At 40.5% G+C, this 17881-nt stretch overlaps 1 protein-coding gene across 2 annotated transcripts in view; it reads right to left on the reverse strand.

The window, feature by feature from the left end:
- The window catches only part of GPM6B (glycoprotein M6B), a 106149-nt gene that overhangs the window by 31992 nt on the left and 56276 nt on the right, over positions 1-17881 (reverse strand). Inside the window, exon 1 of one of the 2 annotated variants that reach the window (XM_026035305.1) lies at positions 15146-15258. The exons of the other annotated variant lie outside the window; for it this stretch is intronic. Within the exon in view, the coding sequence (XP_025891090.1) occupies positions 15146-15149 (4 nt within the window). The 5' untranslated portion in view covers positions 15150-15258. Of the gene's footprint in view, positions 1-15145; positions 15259-17881 lie in introns of those variants that run through there. 2 annotated transcript variants of the gene reach the window in all.

The following is a 17881-nucleotide window of genomic DNA, read 5'->3' on the forward strand; positions in this document are numbered from 1 at the left end:
GAAAGGTGAAATCACAGCTGATAATAGTCATCATAACACCTTCTGCCTTACTAAGAAACATTCAAAGGCTGCAATCATCAAGGAAAAAGAATTTCTTTAGATTTGGGGTAACAATTATATGAAAAAAATCTTTAGAGAGCATTTTTGCAAATAATAGGTAGAATTCTATTTTGTCCATTTATCTAATCCATAAAAATGGACTTCCATTTTTATATGATTTTTGCTTATTTCAACAAGGTCTAAAAGTTTAAAAGATTTAAAAGGTTGAAACCTCTCTTCCTCCTAATTCAGTTACAGAAAGTCTACTCAAAAACTAATAGAAGGTGGCATAGCATTTATAGAATTATTAATATAAGTATGTAGAAAACACAACCATTATCTGGAACTTCCTTTCTTTTATGCTGAAAATAGATTCAACACAGCCTTCAATTTACAAATTGTCCTTCCAGGAACCTGGTAAAGAACCACTCCACTTTGTTTCAGCGAGATCTATTCATTCAAATCACTGCACATTTTCCTGCTTGCAAGTAAAATCTGTTAGGTGAGATCAAGATTTTAAAGCAGACATTTTATTAACACAAAACTAACAAGTGGAGAGCTGACTTTCTCCCAGGATAACCCTCCCTAAGCAGCCATGGAAGAAATAAGTACACAATACCATAAGAAGGCATTAACCACACACAAACTTGAACTGAAGACTTCAAAAGCCATCAATCTGAACCATTCAAAAGCATTCATTCTACCCACTAAATCATCCACTAAAAGCTTTAAGTGATGCGTGAGAGTGAAGTTCTCCCTCACTTCTCACTGCTCTCCAGATTGCTGGAAAATATGTGTTTTAAGTAGCTACTTATTTAAGTCATTTCTTAACCTTCAACCTCTGTCCCATCAGTAATAAGCACGTGGATAGAATAAACCATACAGTTTCCTGCAGTGCTCCACTACTGCACCTAGTACAGACATCAGCCTGCAAGTCATCTCAGCCAACACTCCCTTTCTTCATCAGCTTTATCTAATTATCCTTTTCATATAAACTGATGAACCAGGGAGACATCAGGAGGAAAAAAAAAAAAAAAAACACTCAAAGTATAATATTTAACAAAAATCTCCTGTAAAGACCAGGATGATCAGATATGTAGGGACTGGAGAAGATGGCTAGTTACATGAGTTACATGTCAGGAGTTACATGTCAGACCTCTCTGCTCTATTTGCAGATCATAATTAAAATGAATATCGGGTGCAGGGCTGTAGACTGAGGGATTCTGCAGCGAATGCACAGCTCTAAGCTCATGGTCAAATTTCAGAAGGAAAAGCAATGGAGCAGAGTATGTGACGGCATGGCAGACCGAGTGATAATCACTGCAAAGTAGCCTTAAAAAATGATTTTAAAATCTATTTTATCTAGGTTTTAAAAATATCTCATTATTTTTCTCTGTCAAGTGGCTAAATTGCACAAGTTTTAAAAAACAAGTATCCAATTCTGTTCATGTGCCCACTCGTTTGGAACCACCTGTCTTTAATCACTGAATCTAGTTTACAATCCTGAAGGTTAAGGAGCTCTATCATCACTTAAAGAAAACTCTTTAGAGGCATTAATGAGATGAATACACATTGCCATTTCTACAGAGTCTTGATAGAGCTCTAAAACAAATATTTTTTCACATAGTTAAGAACAATTTCAGATTATTCTATCAAACTAGAGACTTTGAAGGTAAAATTCTGAGACTGCCCTTCAAGTTAGACTGACAAGTATTCCAAACAACCAATTTTAAGGAAAACTGACAGCATACATTTTTAAGGAAATTTCAAGGCAATGAAGAGGTAGTACATGCAGCTATTTGGTTATTTCTCAACATTATTGCTTATGTTCAGACCAGTTTTAGACCACTTACCTAGACGTTAGAAAAAAAAAAAAAAACACAAAAGCCTCAATTCTTACATAAGTAGGGAATTTTTTTAATATGGATAAATTCAAAGCATGGGAACATGCTTTTAGTTGTGCAGCAGTATACACCTGTGAATATAAAAAAAAAGGAAAAAAAACAAAACAACAACAACAACAACCACCACCACACCACTGTGTCTCCTTCTTTCAGAAATAATTGATTGGAAAATTAAATCATAAGTAATAGACTTGGGAATGAATACCAGAAGAAAAACTGTGCTTTCAACACCATACAAGATACAATTTGCAGTCAAAGAAAATCACAGAGCTGGTTGATACAGGTGGTTCAAGGGAGGGAGCAGAGCATAACTCTGTAAAGGTGCCACTCCTGGGACCTTCTTAATAGAGCCATGCGAGGATAGCAATAACTGCTGTTAAGGTGAATGCCTGGCTGAAAGCAAGCAGCAAAATAGACATCATTCAGTTGTCAGGTTTCATACATTTATTTCCCTGCCTGACCCGCAAGATACTAGTTGGACCACATCACATCAGTCAGTCACAGTCATTTTTTTTTTCCCCACCTGAAAAGGACAAAAAAAGTATTTTCTAAGAATTTCTTGTGTGGACCCAATGTTTTCTCTTAGCAAAAGAACAGTTGAAGAAAACTCAAATCTCAGGCCAAATCCTGCCGCTTTTGCACATCTACAGTTCCCACTGAACTGAAAAAAGAAAAGCAAGCTGAAGAACAATCACTGCCAAACACAAGTACACTTTGCATTCGCATTTATGCTCCTGCAGTCAACTGCGAAGTCATATTCTGGAGGATGTAATACAGGCTGAAAAAAACAAAATGGTAGGAAAACTAGGTACTGCAAAAGTTTAGTGGACTCCCTCCTGTTCTCAGCCTATAATGATACCCCTAAGATAGCAAAATGCAGAGGCTTTAAACACACACACACACACACACACACACACACACACACACACACACACACACACATATATATTTATAGGAAAGTTTGGGTAATAGGCTTCATTTAATGAGAAAACAGTTTAGGGCACTGGAAAGATTCATAAGCAATGAATAGCCTGAATCCAGAACGTACATGGATGGCTAACCTTAATTTGGAACATAAAGGGGGAGGAATAAAAGCTGTAGAATGAATAGCTGGTTCTATATGGCTTTTTTGGTAGCTAAACCTCTGAGTCTCATCAAGTCTTATTCTCAAAATAGTATCAAATGGCAGAGATGTGAATGCTACCAAAGAAAATAGCCCCAAGAGCTGCAATCAAAGCTACAATGAAAGCAAAAGTTAGTGATGTTCTCAAGAAGCTGAGAGATCCATTTGTACTTTAGAAATGTGGTAACACATCACATGTCTTAGATATTACTCTCCACTTCCTAAGTGTTGGCTTTAATAAGGGATTTTGAGGAATAAGAACTGTAGACACTATTTAGTGAATAGACATACGGAAAACAATTCAGAACCCTGACAAATGGAACAAAGGAATGCCACTAAAATCAGGATGAAAATCTATGAAGAAAAGTTATAAAAGCAAAAATAAAGTAGGCTACATTTAAAAGCGGCATGGGAGCTACAACACTTCCTGTTTCACTCTAGAACGACTGCTCCTGGAGTTGCGCCATGTTCTTGGCATTCTCAACCAGAAGCAAGCTGACAAATTGGAGGCCATTCATGTTACAGCTAAAAGAGCATGAGAAAAATAAGGCTATATTAAAAAAAAAAGGAATAAAAAGCTGAATGAAAATTTCAGAGAAGGGAGGAACAACCTCTAAACATTCACAGAGTATAAATAAATATCAAGGAGTGAAAAAATACTTTAATATAATAAAGTGAGGATGTAGCTGAAAGCAAAAATTTTAGGCAAACTTCCTGACATCAAACAAATCTCTAAAGGAAACAGTGAAATCTTCTTTCCTACGGGACTTTTAAAACATAGACCAGAAAGTAATGGATCCTTGGAAGAGAAGATAGATTCTGGCAGAACATACTGCTTGCTGTAATAGGACTGGAAATTGTGTCACAGGATGAATAGTTACTACCTTGTAGCCACTTGTCCTATGTTTGCAGAATGTTTTACTACAAATAATGAAAACAAAGGCAATCACATCCTTACATTTATGCACTGACAAGGGTTATCAGAGGCCTTTTTGGCCTCTGATAACAAACTAGGAAAAAAAAAGCCCAAGGAAACCCCCGCATCTCCACTAGAAGTAGCTTTCATTCAACAAGCAATGCCAGCCTTGATGGTCTTCTTCAGTTTCTGCTTCAGTCTAACTCACAGCATGTTCTCTGGCAATATTTAATTTCCTACAACTGCAACAGATGGCCAGTTTTAAGGGCTTTAAATTCAAAACTATACAGCAATGCAAGGCTTTGGGTAAACCAAACATATATCTATTTCCTGTCCATGCAACTGTAACACCCTCACATACATGACTAACATACAAAGTCAGTTCAAAAGTGTTTCAAACACAGATCTTCTCCTCCACCATCTCCACCATTTTAAGGGCTAAAGTCTAAATTTTGGCCCATATACCATCCTTTCTTTTTCTTTTTCTTCTKTTTTTCTTTTTTGGTTCTCTATGACACCTTKATAACAGAGGAGGCTGTCAGCTCTTTTGCTGATTTCTCCATCCCTCTCCTCTCCATGTGCAAACATGCAGTAACAAGACACTGCAGTGCAGCAGAACATCAAGTTGAGGATCATTTGCTTTCCTTCCCTAAATCTTGCATTTATGGACAAGTAAAACAACTTAGCTTACCCATGTCTGCTGCCATCTCAGGAAAGCATGTGTTCCTAAACACTTGAACATACTGAAATAGCATCCTGGATATTTAYGCCACATTTACTATCAAATCTACATGAATACCTCCTGTACTTGCATAACTTAAGAACTATTTCTATGGAAGGTTTAGAAGACAGCAATGGTATCACACTCCTGCTAACTAGGCTGCTTAGCTTCAAAGCACATGAGAGGGATGTTTGAGATGGGATCAGAATTGAGTGTCTACCTTTTGGACTTTACATACCCACATACATATGTGTCTAAACTTCAGTGAGCTCAGCCTTGATACAAACTTCTTCTCCTGTTCCACAAAGTGGAATTTAATCAGATAAGCCCATATTAATTTTATACCCAGTTCTGATTTTGAAAATTGCCCTCCCACTCTTTGCATAGACTTCACCATCCCACTTACAATCTCTCATCTATTCAGTACTCGTTTTGTTCTTCAGTCTTGGCTTCAGCCTAGTCTTTCCATAAAGCATGGAAGAGGCAGGGCAATATAAAGAAGTACAAAATCTTACTGTTCCTCAAAAAGCAGCCAGAGGTGCTCATTATAAAAAAAGCTRTCCTACACTGGAGGAGGGTAAGAAGACAGAGGTGAAAATACCTCTCGAATCTCTTGAGGAATATCCCACATATATTGCACATATGCATAGGATTTCTTTGGCAGAGCTAAACCATGCACACGCCTCCGTAAACCAAGCTACCTGCTCATCTAGCCACCGTGGGGCAAAAGACCCCACCAGCCACTGGTGGCTGTGTCGGACTTCAACAGGTCTCAACTTCCACCCATGGGTTACTGGCCAACTGTCCTTGTAGGAAAGTACCTRCAACCTGGCAGCAAAATGTTCTGAAAAGAAAGCATCAGAATAACAACTAGTACAAGGTACTAAAATTCAGCATTTAAAATCTTCACAGCTTGTAAGGGATTGTCAGTTCAACTATTTTGCTGTTMTAGAACATTCTGGTTTCAATGGAATTAAACTATAGTTTGGGAAGGATCCTGGCCTGCTTCTGCTAAGCAGCCACAGCCTGCCTGTCACATTGCAAACATACTGGTTGTTGGCATACATGAGACTAGTCATGAAATCCTCAGTCAAGACACTAACTAAAAGGCTCCCAATTAATGACTGTGCTCTTCACAAGTGCATATATCCTCATTAGGAAAGCAAGAGGCCACTAACAAGTTCCACTTTGAAGGTGTCCAATTAACTCATCAACTAAATCTGTGCCAGGCAACTTCAGCTACTGAGTGTTAGCTTTCCCAGTTCCCCTCATTCTGGTTGGTCCAATTGGGATCCCAATTGTGTACAAAGGAATTGCTCTTTCTGAACATTACCATGCCTTTGAGATGGGACAACAATCAACAGCTACTGAAGTGTTTAACTGGTCTTTCACTTACACATGTAGAAAGTTAAGYGTGCACTTGGGAAGTTAAACATAATTTAAAAAAAATAAAACAAAAAACCCCAAAACACAAACAAGCAAACAAAAAAATCCCACTCTCTCCCACCTTATAAGCGGGGAATGACTTAACCCAACACAGCAAGTGCTTTTGGAGCTGAGTCTGGATCATGCCAGACCTACATTTTGGTGCTGCACCTCATGAGTGGATGATGTTTCATACACACAGAAGTAGATGCAGGAGAAAAGTGCTATCGTGTGGGTTAAGGACAAAGTAGCAGCTTTTGGTCCAAATTCCCAGATAGACTTTAAAGTAAAAACCTTTATTTGTGACAGTATTTGGCCAGTATGCGTTTCCAACACTTTGTCCTGGGTTTTTTTTTTTGGGGTTTTTTTTTGTTGTTGTTGTTTTTTTTTTTTAAAAAACGATCCCAAGCTTGGAGCCTTTCAGTTGTTTAGTGGGAAAGGCCACTGTGCAGCCCAGCAAGCTGCAGGCACAGAGAAGCGGTGTTGGAGTCAGCACAAAGAAGGGCTTTCATGGAGGCCAGCATTGGCCTTAATGCAGCCAGGCTCCCTCTCCGGCCCCGGAGAAGGGCTTGTTCCAAGGAGCGAGCTGGAGGGCTCCCTGCCTCTGCAATGGTGGGGTGCAGGGTAACACCAGCTGGGTCAGCCCAGCCAAAACTCACTGCTTCAAAYGGTGAAAAGCCACCGTGCTTCAGCATGCGTCTGCCCTTTTAGCATGCACTTTTCTTCATCTGTTCCTTGGACARGTTTTTTATTTTTACATTCACATTTTATTTATTATTTTATTTTTCACATTTTATTRACATTTCACATTCACATTTTATTTAGGCACATTTTTAACCCTCTCTCTTTCACTTAGGGCTTCCTAAGACTAAGCACCGAGCATTGCCGCTATGTATTTACTCTGGAAACCCTTGTGCTCACTGTTCACATTGGCACTGGGCATTTTTATGCAAAATGCAGCAATCCTCACTGCAGTGACACTGCAGACACATCCTGTTTCTCTGTCTCACCACTCCTGATTCCTGAAGTATCACCATCTGCTCCCTGATTTTCTCCACCATTTGGAGAGGAAGCAAAAGGAGCTAACAGACTGGGGGGAAATAGAAAGGAGATTGGTTAATTAAAGATAAAAAAAATAAATGAATAAATGAATAAATAAATAAATAAGGATGTTGTGGAAAACACAACATCTAAATTCTGGCTCAGATTCTCTCTTTGGTCCATAGCAGAAYGTGGCATCTCTGTATCAAGCCTGCTCACTGCCAGTGACGTGATCCAAGGTGCRCTGCTTGACTTGAGACAGAGATCTTCTCATTGCAGATCACAGACCTGCCCCACTGGCTACAGAAAAATATCTTCTCAGCTTCTCAAGTCTAAGCAAAATCAACTGATTCAGGTTGCCTGTCCACCGCTTTATTAGTATAAATAAGAAACTGAAGACCAATTGTTGCTTTAGAAGTATTTTTAAACACATAATTCCAGTTGTGGTTCTGAAAAATAATTTAAGCTAATTGTTGTCTTCAGCATGCTTCAATTGCAACACATACTTCTATTGCATAGGAAACATCACAGATTGCAAATGCAATCAAAATCACATTTACTTAGTTTAATTTGCCATTAGTATACTGCAGGTTTACTAGCACTAACATCTCATTCCCTTCTCAAAGCATTTCCAAGCAAATACCACACAACATCATTGGAACCTTGACCCATTTAACTCAAATTCTTTGCAGTAAAGCAAAATTAGGACCTACTAAAAAGAAAACAAAAATCTAATTTTCTGAGGTAACTAGAACAGTTGAGTGACTCTACTTCCAGACCGACATGATCATACTGAGATAAAATCTAGTGCAATTTGAAGATGGTGCAGTAAGCTTTAAGAAGGAAAAAAGAAGATCTGTTTATATATATATATATAATGCAATATTTGAAGTGCAGTGCTTATACATTTTTAACATGTATCAAATACTGATGAACACATTTATTTATATGCTTATAAGCTGAAATAAGTTACAGCGGATCAAGTAACATTTCACAGCGCTTCTTGCCTCAGTGCTGCATGGCTACCCCCATCACCATCCTGCAAGTACTACCAGCTTGTAAAGGTAAGTGTAAAGGTAAGTGCTAGAGGCTTAATTGGGAAAAATCAGTTGTTAAAAAAAAAAAAAAAAAAAAAAAAACCACACCCCACAAGCCACTTTCCTATACACTGAGCATTCTCTTGCATAAGACCAGCAGAAAGTCACTGCCTACAATAGGTGCATAGGGGTATTTATCCTGTTGCACCCCCAATGGGAGACCTACAGTGGGTGATTCCCACCCGGAGCGCTGCCTGCAAGTTGTACCCTATGTCCTCCTCCCGAAACTGGGGAGCCCGGCGGGTTGCCCTGGGAAGGCGGGTGCCTGAGCGCAGCCACGGGCCGCCACGGGTGACCGGGTCCAGTCAATGACAAACGTTCGCACTCCCACTGTGCCGGCCCYTCTCCAGGCTCCCCGCTTTCATCATCCCTCATATCTCAGCTATGACAGGGCTGTAGGGGCTCCTGATGGGAAATGTGCTCCGAATTAGCATACTCGGTACAATGCGGGCATTGAACGGCTGCATTTTCTAAGTCTAAACAAAAGGAGCCTGGCTGCTTTTAGCAACGCTGCTTGAAGTTTGATTATCTCTATTTGCCGGCTTATTTAACCAATTTTCAATCTATCTAAATAGAAGAGTGCACAACAGGTGAAATCATTTTAGTAAATCATATCATCTGATACGTTTTGGGCTCAAAGGCGTTCTTTGAATGTGACAAAGAGCAATAGCACTTTATCTGCACACTGTTTTCCGTGAACCACGTGCACAAGCCCACCCACAGGAGAGTTTTCCTGGCTTCCCCCCAGCGCTCGCACTGCAGACAGGTGCCCGTCATCAGGGATTTCACAACTAAAGCCCAGCAGGGATACTGGCTTCTGCTCAGCTCAATCTCTCGCCTGTACAAGGGACACACTGTAGAAAACACTAATTTTCAATGAGCAACCCAACTACTATATTGCAGGGAAAAAAACAAAATAACCCCATCCCTGCAATCATCCTTTGCTTCAGCTGGAGGGTTATGAATGGTAGATCTGCATCTCAGAAGTGCACCCTGTATGAAATGGATTCAAATTAGAAAGCGAATAGCCATTTGCCAGGAAAAGGAGGAAGAAGATGGAAATGACACTAATTCAATACAGGGAGGGCAGGAGAACAAAGCACTACCATATTTAAACATCTTTGGGAAACAACTGCTAGGAGAACCAATCTACTCCAGCTCAGTGTGCTGGGCTGTAATTGCTCATTATCACAGCAAGACGATCAGGCAGATAGTCTGTGGCTTTCTTGGTTAGGAGGCCTATCTGCCTTCAACCTCCCCAATGTTAAAGAGATTTTTCTCTGAGAAGGAAGACTATTCCATCAAAGCATTTCTCTGAAGCTTTTTTTTTTTCCCCTCTCCAAGATTTCTGAAGAATTTATGTAATCTTCTATATGCAGCACAGCCAAGAACAAAAATCATGCTCCTTAACAGCATGGGATTACAGCAGAAAAGCAGAATGGCAATGAGCTTCCAGGCAGCTATAAAGCGAGAGGGATCCAAAGCAGTTCAGAAAGCAAAACTAAAAACTGCAGCCCAGCTTTGTAGGAGTCTTGCAGGAGAAATGCCTAGTTTGTTCAGACTTATTTCCTGCTCTATTTCAGGAAATTTTCCTGGGGGCTCAGATCTACCTGCCTTCCTTGCGTTCTTTAGTAGCTATGCTAACAGACTCTGCTGTACTAGACTTAATGGCCATTTCTAATCTCACSGTGTGCCAACCATCCTTTAGTGTGCCCGTCTCATGATTTTTGCAATTCTGCACTGCTTTGCACAAGAGGTATTTATTCCAGGCGCATATTCCCATCAGAATCATGGTATTCCTGGAGCAGAGATAAGACTGTCTCCATGATAAAATGGCTAAGGTCTGACCACAGCCATATTCTTGCCTTCTATAGAGGCTATTAGACCATTTTTACCCAAGCATCCTTATCAGTGCTGAGCACCATCCATGAGTCACCTGGTTGCTGACCCACATTTTCCTCCAATGCACCAACTCAAGCCTTGGCAGCAATGAGGCCTCTTTCCTTCAGGGACGCTTTGTTACTGTCTCAAGTAGTCAGCCAGCCACTTTAAGCTATCCATTTGCTATGCTGGGGGGCACACATGCTTCGATGATGACTTTCTGATCAAAGGGGCTAAAAGAAATCTGTCTGGAAAGCTCTCTGTGTTGGCAGTATTTGGCAGTATTTCTCTCTCACTGTCYGTAAATTGCCTTTAAATAGTGAAAATGCATTTTCCCACACTTGGAGGTGCTTCACAACTTGGTGTCATGATAGTGCACAAGAACTCCTTCACATTATCACAGAAAAGTCTTACATTAAAGCAACAGGGGAGGGGAGGCTTTCAGAGGCCTATATTCAGTCATTAGCACACGAATTAGAGCAATAAAGTAGCCTTCGTGGGAGACAGAGTAAGTAAATGTCARAGTGGCCATCAAATTTAACCAGCCTTACCTAGGATGAGCAAAATTTCACTTGGCAAACCCTTTTTGAGGTGAGCCCTTTAAATGAATTTCATCAACAGTTAGGATAGCCTGGCATCCTAATGGCAATGGGCTGCAGCTGCATTTGCAAAGGGCTGCACTTCTGTGGTGCCTGGGCTACCACAGGGCTCTCAGGTCATAAACAGGCAGCAGAAGAATTGTCCACCTCAAAGGTCCAGTAAGCTCGGCAGCAGCAGTACAGGTTTCTTACAAATGGGGTCTACCCCCTGGAATCTTAGGTAATAGGCATAAAAACAGAAGGCCAAGAAGGAAAAAAAAAAAAAAAAAAATCAAAGGTCCAGTAAGCTCGGCAGCAGCAGTACAGGTTTCTTACAAATGGGGTCTACCCCCTGGAATCTTAGGTAATAGGCATAAAAACAGAAGGCCAAGAAGGAAAAAAAAAAAAAAAAAAAAGGAAAAAAAATCCACTGATTAGGACATGTTAAACCATATCTGTGAAATTGCTCTTTGGGTTAGATGGAGTGAAGCGGAGAAAAGCCATGAAAAGAGGCAAATAAAAGTAAAATACTGTGTTTAGTACTGCAAATGCCTCTCCTCATTCCCAAATTTGACCATGGTATGCTACCACAATTTTTATCAAAAGCTTATTAAATTCCTAATCAGCCAAGGAAACATTCTCAAATTCCAGTTATTCTTCATATTCACTAGGTTAAGACAAACTAAAAATACACAGCATACGCCCCCACCCATTGCAACAATCTGGTACAGAGCAGCATCCKACAAGCAACGGCAGCGATCTTCCTTTCTAGATGCACCAAAGGCCGTCACACTGAATTCTTGTGTGATGAGGTAGGACTTACAAGACCTACCAATCTTGTAAATGTTTTTACAGATCACTACAGGATCTTCACAACTGAACCATAGCAGTATTGCTAACAAAGGCTCCCTCCCTTGCTTTATTCTTAGACTTCAACAGGAATGATATTCAGGCTACAACAAAGCCATGATCATTACATTTGTTTTTGCATAATGAGTCACCATCTATCTCAAACAAAACTATCTTTCACCTCCACATTGAATAAATGCTATTAACTTTTCTAGTATTAACTTTTCCACCTACCACCATTCTCTTTTCTGCAAGTGAACAACATACAAGTATCTCAGAATGAGTTTTGCAACGGATTTTAGTGAGAACAGAAAGCAATAGATAAAGTTCGTGACATATTCTCTCTGGAGATATTCTCTCAGGAATAGTTTCTGGCCTCTATATTCATCCCAAGCTATAATAAAAAACAAGCAAACAAAACAACCTATTGGCACTGAAACAGAGATGGATTTATTATGAAGTGGGACAAGTCCCACACTTCTCCTTTCCTAGCCTTTTAATTCAGTGTAAAATAACCAATTTCCYAAATTGTTACTATTCTCACTGCTTTCTAAACAATTCCCTGAGGTGTGGAATCTGTCTGAAGGTATTGAGTTAAGGTAGAGGTGATTCTGAGTCAATTCAGCATGTGATTGAAGCTTGCTCAAGTTCTTGCTCTAAATGCAAGTGCTTCAATACCCATTCCTGTTAAAGCGTCCTGAGCTCCCAAGATTATCCTGAGACAGAGGCACAGGGCACCAGAAAATAGAAGACTTCAAGTSAAGTCTGGACAGCTTCAAACACCAAACACCAAGGCTTGTCCAACTGCTACACCAACACAGGTACGCCCTACTCTGCAGGCTGCCTACAGATGCTGATAGCCATATCTAATCTGGCTTAATGGTGCTCATGGGTGGTACGCAGTGAGGCTAACCAGAACAGGATGCTCATTCACCCATGATTTTAGAAGGATTTAGGAGACTTACCATTAAAATTAATGGAATATGCAGACATAGTCCTAGCATGACACAACCAAATCAAAACCAGTCATACTGTGTGATMTTCCATAGATTGCCTGAATTACACCTACATCCAGCAATCTTGTCACAGAAACAATGCACATCTATAGGGGTGTCCAAGGACTGCCTGGGGAGCGAGTGCAGGTTGGCTTAGAGCAGAGCATGGAAGAGCATTTCCATGTTGCATCCTACATGGGGCTGACAGAGCTATGCCTGCACCAAGGCCATCACTCTCAGTCTTTGAAGTTCTCCACATGGCAAAGAATCAGCCACAGGCCCCAAGCATGCAGCACAAGCTGATCCCAAATTGAGGAGGAGAGAAATACATTTTTAGAGAGTAGTTTCCTCATAGAAATGCATCTCTGAAGCATGCAGCTGTAGAAATGTTCATGTGCCCATGTACTTAAAAATATGCTTAATCCTTCTCTTCTCAAATTACTCTTCCTAAGTATCACCACGGATGTTTACAAAAGTTCTTCTTTCTCCCCAACAGTTCAAATGAAAATGCTTCAATGCAGTTCAAAGGAAAAGCAAGATAGGCCTGTTTAGCCTGGAAGAGACTGTGAGGTGATCTTATGGACATGTACATTCTCCCCTCAGGTATTTGTAAAGAGGATGCGGTCAAGCTCYTCCCAGTGGCGGCCAGTGATAGGACAAGGGGTAATGGGTGTAAATTGAAACCTGTGTAATCTGAATGGGTGTAACCTGAAATAGGTAAGGGCGTAACCTAAAACACAAAGTTCCATCTCCATGTGAGGAGGAACTTCTTCACTGTGAGGGTGACAGAGCCCTGGCACAGGCTGCCCAGGGAGGCTGTGGAGTCTCCTTCTCTGGAGATCTTCAAAACTCATGTGGAAGTGACCCTGTGCTCTGGGTGTCCTTGCTGGAGCAGGGGGGTTGGATTAGATGATCTCTAAAGGTCCTTTCCAACCTCCACCATTCTGTGATTCTATGCCTCATATGAACAAAGCAAAGTATTCCAAGAACAGCAATTAAATCTTTGAGATTATCTACAAAATTAACCTCAAGGATATTTTCCCAGATTTTGAACCATCTCATGTAGACAGATCAGTTCATTCTGACAATTATTCTGCAAGATTTTTCTTCAAGACTCAAAATACCTACTAACAATATACAGTTTTAACGTTTAGCTCATCTAAGTCAAATCATTATTATAAATATCTTGTGCAAGTAAGCCCTCTGCAATCCCACACTGAAGAAAAGCAAGCAAACAAACAGAAAAACCCACAAGCATATATAAAGGTGAGCAAATAACCAGGACTGCAACATAGATGGAAGAAATAAAAACAACTATTTCCATCTTAAAAATGTTTGTAATTTCCTCTACCCAACCTGTCATTTTCTTTTAAAAAGCCTTTGCTTCTCAGGGCACAGTGTCAGACTTGGAGAAAGAAATTCTGTTCCTGTATAAAAGGAATTTCTAACTCCCTCTCACCTTTGGACCACATTTCAGCCTAAATTTGAACCTTCTGCTGCTATAGAAAATAGTTGATATTGCACATGGAGGAATGAGATCAGTGGGAAAAATCTGTTTATGCTTGGAAGCATATAATTACAGTTACAGTGTTGCAAAATAACTGAAATACATGAAGTGAACAGATTGTCTCATTTTCTTTAGATACTTCACAAATGCAAGACAGGCATATTTCACTTTTTAATGTATAAGCTAGGCCAGAAAAAATGCCATGACAAACATTAAGAAAAATCACTTAGTGATCACTTAATTGTAATCACTACTAATCACTTAATATGTGCCTGGATTTACAGCTAGACTCTCTAAATTACAGAGGCAAATTAAATGCAACAGGTATCTTTAAATATATCAAATTACCTGAACAAAAAAGGTTATCAATTATAACAGGCTAGCATTCACATGTGCTACATCTTTTAGGAGCAGGAAAGTTACTTTGAAGTTATCCCCAAAGAACATTTCAGTAATTCTCAGGATTTTTAGGTGAGCTATTTATTCTTTGATGCATTATTTTTGAAACTTTGTGAGAGTTTCCTAAACTTTTCAACTGTTTGACCACTTACTAACTTCTAATCCAATTCACCACCTGTGGGCAGTGCTCATTATTCTCTGTATTAAAAACTTGCAATTCAATTTCAGTTGCCTAACCAAACCTTGGCAAGGGAAATATAAATCAGTACCTGAACCAAGCAACACTGGTTACATTTCCATTTCATTTCCGTACCAAGCTCACATGGAGGCTGGCTTCTGAATAGCTCTGGTATCATTTACCATTTATTTATTTTTGCGTCTAAATACAACATCAGAAGCACAACCAGCACAGGTCTCAACACTTGCAGTTCTGAAATGCTTCTTTGTTATTGTAAATTGCTTCCATTTTCAGAAGTAGATTTTATGTTGCAAGTGAATTCAGCCTCAACAAAGTTCCTTTCTAAGAGAGTGTGGGACAGAGCCAGAGGCAAATGGAAATGTCGTTTTAGAAGTGAGGGGTTTAAGAACTGTACAAAATACCCACCCATCAGGGACAAAAATGAGAGGCTATAACATTGCATTTAAACACTGGCCATCACCAAATACTCACTCATTAGCGTTTCTCTGGAATTCCTCTCTTTTTTGCGAAGTTTTGGGCTCTTGCCTTCMCAGTAGCCGTGCTTTGCTACAACATGATATGCCTGAAAGTCCCTCTGCCCGCTTCTACTGACACAGTCATAATTATCCCACTCGCATTTTCACACAGTTTGAATGCACACATTGTGAGCCTCCTCTGCCTCCACCGCGCCGCTGCTGCGCTGTGTGCAGCACCCATTTTGTTGCAGATTATAAAAAGCCCTAGTGGATTCTGAAGCAGCTAAAAGGTAGTGATCAGTATATGGGAAGTGTGGGAAATTTGATTCAGGAAGTGAGTCTCARTTGTGGAAGTAACTGATAAACAGGGGAGAAGATTCAAACAATACTGAGGTTGGGTTTTCCTTTTAAAGTTGTGCATAAAGCTGAAACCTCAAGAAAACTGCAAGAAACTTGGATTTTGGACCTTAACAGATGGCTCTATCTTCAAATATAGGAGACCTTCCTACACAAAATGAAGGCTGCTGGCACATGATATGTGGGTAGAAGGATTTTTCTAGGTATTTTCCTGGGAACCTGTAGATCCAAGCTGTGGAACAGCAGCATAGGAAAAAYGCAGGGAATAAAAAGAAAAGGAAAGAAAACCCCCCAACCCCATAAAGCTGAGAAGAAAGAGGAAAGAAGGAAGCACCAGCCACAGAAGCAGCAGTGAGAGCAACACAGCACAGAGGAGTATAAAGAGTGTTGCACACAGCACCAGCTGGTGAAGCTAATGTCCCCAAGGGTCCAGGTCACTGCACTRACCACTGCTCCCAAATAGGAGAAATACAGACTAAAACAGGCTTGAGACCATTTCAGGAACCCAAACCTGCGTCTTCGCCATCAAGGCAGCAACTACCAGCAGCTGTTTTCACGGCCACAGATCCCTCCTCATCTGTGTCGAGCTGTGGGGTCGCTTTCTTTGTCTCCCTCCCTGCTAATTCCCCCTCGCCCCCCTGTTTTTCCAGGCTGTACTTAATCCCACAGGAAGCCTTGCTCTCCCAAGAAGAAGGGTGCTTCTGTGTGTAATCTCCAGACAGCAGCTGTGACCCCAGCACCCAGAAAGGGGATCATTGTGCAGAGCTGCCGCATTAGGGCTGCACTTCCCCTCTCCCCCATGCATTTGAGGCCCGATGGAAGCGCGCTGTGAGTTTAGGCGCRCGCGCTGCCAGCAGCAATTTTCTCCAGCAGCTGTGGGGAGCTCGTCCCTTCCTCCTCCATTGCAGGCTACAGTCATTTTTTTTTTTTTATAATTTTCTTTTTATTTTATTATTTTGCATTTCAAGGGATTGACCATCCCACCTGCTAACATAACAGCGCTTGTTGTGTGCTCAGTCCTCAAGGCTATRGCAGTATTACTGAAAAGTCACTTTGTCCCTTTTTTTTTTTTTTTTTAWTGTGCAGAAATACTAAACAGCTGTGCTTTTTCATGGTCCTTTTGTGCAAGAGAGTGGCCCAAAGACAATACTAAATTCAAAGATACTAAAGCCAGGGTCTGGGAGGAAGAGAAAGAAAAAAAAAGAATAAAATAATACTAAAAAAGTTTCCTTCCCCCCCCCCCTTCATTTTACACTTTGTCAGCACCAGCCAGTAAAGCAAGAGGCATTATTTTAAGGTAGAAGAATTTTAACAGCCTAATCATTCATGGCAGGCTTATCAGGCTTCTAGCATAGTCAGCCCTTATTATCCTGACACAAGATAAACTTATGTAACTGCACCAAATGTGCTAATTGATGGGATAACAGCGTAGCTGTTGAGTTCAGCCTACTGTACTTTGTTTCAAAGCATGGCTATTTCCCATACTCTTGGCCAGGCGTTTGGTGTGCAAACACTATTAAAAGCCTTCAAGTGGAATTCAATATATTGAAAGTAACTAAAGTGCACTGGATCGAGTAACAAAACATGCTATTGCAGAATAGCACAAAAAGAAAAATAATGGATTTGAATGCTAGCAATATTGAGACAAGTAATATCTCTTCAGTTTTYGGTGTAATTAGGTCAGAAAAAGAACATAAAAATGGTTCAAAATCATTACAAGTAGCCACAATCTTTCCTGTCTTCTCACAAAAATCCCTACCTTTGGAGCTTATGAACAGTGCCAATTGGAGAGAATAGGGAGGAAATGGGCATCCACCAAGCTGAACAACACTCATTCCCTCCCTCCTTCCTTTCCTAACCCTTCTCCATCATGCACAGCCACCTCCACCAGGAACTCTCCAGTATTCCAGAAGTCACCTGCCTGGAAATGAGAGCTGTCTCAAAAAGACTTTCAGAAAGACAAAGATGGCTAAGAAGGTGGAAATGCCATGTAAATAAACACATACATACATACATACATAGAATCCAGGATTTTGTTTTCCAGAGTTAGCCCATTTGACTTACCTGTCATCTGAGAAGACAAATGCAAGACACCTCAAGGACAAAGACACACTTTTTGCTTCTAAGCTCAGTGAAAGTGAAGTGAAGATTCTTCCCATAGAAACCATGGCATTTGCTCCCTTCCAAAACAAAGCAATCCCAGTGAAAGGTAGATGGTAAAGAATTAAGACCATATTCCAACTGGCCAACTTCACTGAGATGGACCACAGAAAGCCTGTGTTTTCTTTGTACTGGTCTTCCCATTGGTCTCCTACTCACTCCCTAAACTATTGTTGTTATTAATGACCAAGCCCACTGATGCGATCCTTTCCCTCTCATCTCTGCTTCCCTTGTT

This window comes from Nothoprocta perdicaria, unplaced genomic scaffold (assembly GCF_003342845.1).
Source record: "Nothoprocta perdicaria isolate Ctin4 unplaced genomic scaffold, notPer1 scaffold_158, whole genome shotgun sequence".
In the NCBI taxonomy this organism is placed as follows: domain Eukaryota; kingdom Metazoa; phylum Chordata; class Aves; order Tinamiformes; family Tinamidae; genus Nothoprocta; species Nothoprocta perdicaria.